This window comes from Humulus lupulus, chromosome 1, assembly GCF_963169125.1.
Source record: "Humulus lupulus chromosome 1, drHumLupu1.1, whole genome shotgun sequence".
Classification (NCBI taxonomy): domain Eukaryota; kingdom Viridiplantae; phylum Streptophyta; class Magnoliopsida; order Rosales; family Cannabaceae; genus Humulus; species Humulus lupulus.
Window position 1 is genome coordinate 301107315 of NC_084793.1, and position 6000 is coordinate 301113314.

Consider the following 6000-nt stretch of genomic DNA (forward strand, 5'->3'; position numbering starts at 1 on the left):
TTCTTGGACCTTGTGTTTTGTCCAATTACTTGTTTTGGCCCTGTATTTTGTAAAATAATTCAAATAGAATCTTAAACTCGATTTTGGCCAAAATTTTATGAGCTAAAATTACAAATAATTTACCAAACCAACAATTTAAAACAAAAATAAAATCATTTTGCTTAACAACCGTATTGTTATATTCAATTTTTTCTTCATCAAAATTGGGTTTAGGAGTCGATTTGAACTATTTTACAAAACACAAAGTCAAAAAAAAAACTTATCAAAATACAGGGTCCAAACAAATAATAAAACAAAATACAAGGTCCAAAAAAGTATAAATTATTTTCTTTATTTTACTCATTTGTTTGTTTGGTTCATTTGAATGAATTAGAATGAAAATGAGAATAGTATGATAATATGAATAATATTTCATTCTTTGGTTTACTTTTAAAATGAACTTTAAGATCAAAATTATTTTATTCCACTTGATGTTGGAATGGAATAAGGAGGAATATAGCCAAAAATATCCTTACTTTTAAAAAGTTTTAAGTAAGAAAGATAAAGTGGTAATTATTTTTAATAGATTTAGAATAGAAAGAGTATTCCAATGGTTGAGGATTGAAATAACAATGAACTTGAACTAAAGACATTGGAATGTCATTACAATATAAAAACTTTTCCACAATTCTAGTGGAACTATTCTTCTCAAAAATGAGTAAAAAGAAAGACCATTTTAATTTCATTCTTATCCCTATTCTCTTTCTCATTATATTCATTTCTCTCAACCGACATCATAATAAATTTCTTCTTCTTTGGCCCTTACTTTTAACATTCAAGATGGCTAATGGAATCAATCCAATACATGATTTTCATTTACAGTGGTAACTAATGCAATGATATCAACTCATACAGGGTTTTACAGCAATCACAAAATGATTTTTCACAGCATAATATTGTAAGATGGTGATTACAAAATGCAGATAACAAAACGCTACATTTTGCACCATTCTTATCTTTCTTTTTTTGGATGAACTTCATATTCTACTTTGTACAAATCAAAAAAGAGATAATTATGTAAAAATCTGAATCCTAAACTCACTTCACTAGCTCTTTGGATATCAGATACCGAAAAGCAAAATTGTGAGGAATCCACTCGATGGCCTTACGCGATTTCCCACTTTGACATTTCTTAACACTCTTTCTTAGAGATTCAGGCAATGTCTGCTGGATCATCTCCAAAACACCACCAGAACACAAACCTGAATCCTTTGCAAAAGAGTCTACGATCTTTGGTATAAGAATTTTCTGGTCCTTGCGCACCCCAAAACTTGCTCTTATGTACTCTTCTTTTGCAGATTCCAGTTCTTGCATTATTCTTTTGGGTGTGTAAACCCGAACCTATAAGAAAGAACAAAATTCTCAAATCCGCATCACAAAATAGAAACTGAAGGTGCGTTTGGAAAGCTACATGGTAATTGAAATTGGATGTAATTATACATCATAGAAAATAAACAAACGTTTGGTTGACATTTTAAGTCCTAAAAAGAAATCTATTTTAATTGTTTGATATAAGAATTTGATTTGTAACTTTGAATGAGTATTAATGAGCTAGATTAGAAGCAATGCAGCATGTTTAAGGTGCAGGAAACATTAAAGAGTTGATAATGCAAATGAGATCAGAAGAAGAAAAAGAATAGTAACATACTGCAGGATCAGAATGGCTTCCTGAACAGAGTGCAAAGTGTAGAAGAGGTTCTGGGTGGTCAATTGCATATGCTTGCCGCTCATCTCCAGCCTTAAATTTTGTTCTTGGAGAAAGTAACAACCGCAGCCACTATAACAAGTTAATAGCTTTATGAGTCAAAAGTACTAAGAGGAATAGAAGGAGGATGCAAAGAAATCAAATTCCATTATGGCATTCCACTCTGTCCAATTCATAATTTGAAAGAAAATGTTTGATGAAAGTCCAAGAATGGAAACAAACCTGTCCAGGACGAGACATACGGCATCCAAGTATAGAACCTTGAATGGTGTCTGCGCTGATTGTGTGACCCCCGATGTTATAAGCAGCCTAATGATAAAAAGGAGAAGAAGAATAAAAAAACTGAGTTAGCAGAACATTTCATCATTTTCTCTCCTTGATCAGTCAAGAAGAATGTGTCTTACCTTCAGGAGTAAAAAGACCCTCTTTACACTGTTTTGTGGAATTCCATATGCCAAATATGCCTGGAGAAAGCAGATGTTAGTTCACTCGACTTATGAAAATTCTGAAGGAGATAAAATTGTGAACAATGAAGTTGTAAAAGCCATTACATGCATCACTAAGGCATTGTGTATGTTGATCCAGAAGGCCAGCTTTTCGTCATATTTCAACTTTCTTGGATCAACTTCCTCTAGCCTAGTGATCAGAGACCTGTAACAGAATTTCTTTGTAAGCATGGTAATGTTTACTTCAAAAGAACATATGTGAAAAAGAAAAAGAAACACTTTGTTAACAAAGACTCACCTGAAATTTTGTAACAAATGATCAATGTCACCTAACTTTTGACTATCTCTATAGATCCATGGCACTTCAACCATGGTGCTGTATGGCCCACTAAACTCTTTCAGTCCTTCCACATGAAAAGGATTGTCCAAACGTACATCAAAAGACGAGTTATTCCTGAAACCTGGACTCCACATGTCGCATTGCTCTCTTGGAGAAAAACCACTCACTGATGACAGAGATGAAATGGGAGATGAAAGACCATTGTGTGTCAATGGTGGGTCTGAAAGCTTGCAAAATATAGTTGAAATACATTTGACCATATCCTCTGAGAGCCTATTAGGTGTCTCTGGAATATGATCTGAAATGCGTGTGCCAAGATGTTCTGCTAGACTGATTATGTTTGATGAAGCATTCTGAGCATACTGTGTAAAGCAATTAAAGGTTAAAAATTCATTCACCATGATGCTCATGAAGGCAATGACATTTGCAGAGGTACTAAGTTTTACTAGAAGAAGTCAAGAGATGATCAATGCAAGTTACCTCCATCATGGCCAATGGTTGAGAGTGACAGTAACGCACAGCTTTAGCTGAAGACTCTCCTGGAGGAGAAGTTCTAGTTGAGAATGCAGAAAGTTGTGTCAATGATGAGTGACAACGGTGAACACTAGAATCTAAAATCCTCTCCTCTCTTCCTATTCCATTTGACTCCTTCCATGGATTTTCAAGTAATTGAAAACCAGATGGAACAGCCAAACTTTCCCTCTTTGATATCAGACCAGCTTTGGTAGCATCCAAAAGACTTTTTGTTGGGGTGGTAAGAGGTGATTTTGATCTTCCATCCTTGGCAGGAGGAGAAACAGTGGTTGCTTGCCCATCAAATGCTTTCCGGTATAATGCGAGAAGATATTGTTCCAAATGCATAACTTCCACTTCTAATACTGCAATCTCCTTAATTAGTTCTGTCGCCGGCTGGAGCCATAGTAAACAAGTGTTAGAATCAGTTAAAATTAAAAAATGAATGAGGAAAAGAAAATGCTGCCGATTGTAGGAAACTAGTCCATCATAGTTTTACATGCTTGGTCAGATTTTTCTTTTGGAAAAACAAATTAAATTACCATGAAAACCATATGCAGGTGGTGATGCCTAAAATAGTTCAATTTCTTTCTATAATATGGAAAATAAGGTATTATTACCTTAGGCATTTCAACATCACTTATATATTCATGTGTGGAGGATCTATAACCCAATGCTTTCTCTAAATTAGAGCGAACTTGAAATTGGTCTTGTAATCTTTTTTCAAGCTGCTGAATCTGCATACAAGATAATAAAATTGTTTAAAACCAACATACAACTTCAAAGAGCTTAATCACAATACTGTATACCAACAAGGCAATGAACAAAATAATGGATTACTGTATCAAAATCAATCATAAATGCTTGAAAAATAAAGATAAAAAGTAAAGCTAATACCTCTTGCTTCAAAGAGTTGTGCACTTCTTTTTTGGGGGATTGCTTCTTGTTAGTGGTTACACAGGCCTTCAAGTGCCCCATGTCCTGATCCAAATAAAAATCACAACTCAAAAATTTGAAGCCTTGCAGTCTTTTACTGTGATTTCCATTTCTTGAACTTCTTAATTTTTTTTCTTATTTCAAGGACCACTTTATCAATACCTATCTTTATGACACAATAATAATCTGGATTATTTAAGACCAAAAAGAGAAAAGTGAGTGGTTTTCATACCAGTTTGACACGGTTTGATGCTTCCATGGAAGAACCAAACTCATCTTCCTCAACCTTTTTTTTATCTGGAAAGCTGCCAAAGCAAAAAAGTGAATAGAAAGAGTGAGATGTAGATTGAAGAACAAAGGACTTCATGTCTATCATTGTCTTCCCACTTCACACCTAAAATCTGCTTTCTTAAAAGCCAAGCTACCAAATACTCTCACTCACTTGTTCCATTACATAGATAGAAAGAAGTAGAAAACAGATGAAGAAATTTCACATTCACTTGTTGAGTCCCAAGTTTCAAGAGACCAATAGAATTCCCACTCAATTCAATTTCCCACTAAAGATCTGAATTTTGACCCCCCGAAGAGAAATAAAAATAAAAACTTTAAAACCTCTCTCCATCAGCATTAAATGAGTAACAAAGAAGACAAAACGTCTAAACAGAACTGAATATATATATATATATATTGTCAGGGCGAGTTGAGTAACTTCAGAGCATACACAAAGTTAAGCTGTGAAAACTCAGGCTCCCATTTCCCCAAGTTAGCCATTCTCACAAGTCATTCCAATTAAAGGTCGTTCTCAACATATGAGCATAGCAATCTTGAAAAGGGTCTAACCAAAATGATTGCTAGATTACAAAATAATTAAATTACTTAGCAACAAAAAAATTTAAGTACAAATGTCAAGCTACCTCTTTGAACGCTTGTGTATTGGAATCACTTTGAGTCCCAGCATTTTACTATCTTCACTCCCGTGAAATCCCAGCACTGAAATCTCTCCCAAACGACAATAATTTCAGCAAAACAGAAGGAGAGAAAAAATAGATAAACAAGAGAAAAAAAAGAAGAGCAATGATCAGTTTACCACTAGAATCCATAGCAAAATGAGCAATGATGGAATGAGTATTTCAGAGATGAAAACCAGACAGATCCACTACAATAGTACACCCCCAAAAAGACCAAAAGGTTTATTGGAGTCCTCTCAAATTAGAGGCTCTGATAATCTGAAGCACCAAAGTTGTCGTTTTGCATAGGTAGCAAAGTCAGAGCTTTCAGTAACTAGTCCCCTTTAAAGTGATCATTTTGCTGTAACAGAGTCAGAACATAGCCAGAGAGAGCTGAAGTTTTTTTTAACATAAAACCCACAACTACGGCTGTGAAGAAAAAGATAGCCCTTTTGACCAGTGACAATGAGTTTCTCTTTAAAGCTAATCTCACTGTAAATCTACCACCTTTCCTAATGGAGGTGAAGGAGGAGTTGTTTTCCTCTCTCTTTTCTTTGTTTGCTTTTCATTAAAAGAAGATAAGTAGATTCATATAGCCTTTAACTTTTAGTTGAAGAAGAAGATGAGGAAGAAGAAGAAAGATGAAAGTTTTAGTAGTCTCACGTTGGTAATGGTAGACCCCTATTTCTACTGCTACTACCTCCCTAAAAAATGTCAAAGCGTCCAAAAGTGGACAAGGTATTTCTCTCCTCAAATAGATCATCTAAAAGGGACAAATGAGAGGAAGATAAATAGTGGCTACAACAGTTAGATGTATTATAATATATTTTCATATAAAAATGAACCCAATTTTCCACATTCTATTTTCTTGTTGTTAAGCAAGTGGGAGTTGGTGACCGCCCGAGACCCTTGTCCCATTCTCTTATACATAATCTCCTAAACCATATGTATACGGCTGCATTATACATTTACGCAATTTGCAAACCACATTTCATTTTTATGTACAATACATTCATAGCTCATTAAAAAAGCCTCACTAGGTGGGAAAGATAAAAAAAGATTAAATTTTTCTGT

At 34.5% G+C, this 6000-nt stretch overlaps 1 protein-coding gene across 2 annotated transcripts; it reads right to left on the reverse strand.

Moving 5' to 3' along the window:
- Positions 1 to 773: 773 nt before the first annotated feature.
- On the reverse strand, positions 774 to 5687 carry LOC133812511 (uncharacterized). 2 transcript variants are annotated; one of them, XM_062246324.1, is made up of 12 exons: positions 5067 to 5687; positions 4894 to 4969; positions 4212 to 4284; positions 3941 to 4024; positions 3664 to 3780; positions 3011 to 3439; positions 2489 to 2892; positions 2296 to 2395; positions 2149 to 2208; positions 1967 to 2053; positions 1688 to 1816; positions 774 to 1380 (listed from the first exon to the last, which is right to left on the reverse strand). In XM_062246324.1, the coding sequence occupies exons 1-12, from the start codon at positions 5077 to 5079 to the stop codon at positions 1078 to 1080; spliced, it is 1875 nt and encodes a 624-aa protein (XP_062102308.1). In that variant the 5' UTR covers positions 5080 to 5687; the 3' UTR covers positions 774 to 1077. The 2 variants fall into 2 exon arrangements, with proteins under 2 accessions (XP_062102308.1, XP_062102309.1); XM_062246325.1 differs by lacking the exons at positions 4894 to 4969; positions 5067 to 5687 and adding an exon at positions 4422 to 4440.
- Between the last annotated feature and the right edge of the window lie 313 nt (positions 5688 to 6000).

Bases quoted from the DNA above. Each gene is read 5' to 3' on its own strand.
- LOC133812511 (XM_062246324.1), bottom strand. The intron at 3,781-3,940 runs GTATTAGCTTTA...TCTTGTATGCAG, and splicing joins ACAACTCTTTGAAGCAAGAG to ATTCAGCAGCTTGAAAAAAG. The intron at 2,396-2,488 runs GTGAGTCTTTGT...ATTCTGTTACAG, and splicing joins CATTTGTTACAAAATTTCAG to GTCTCTGATCACTAGGCTAG.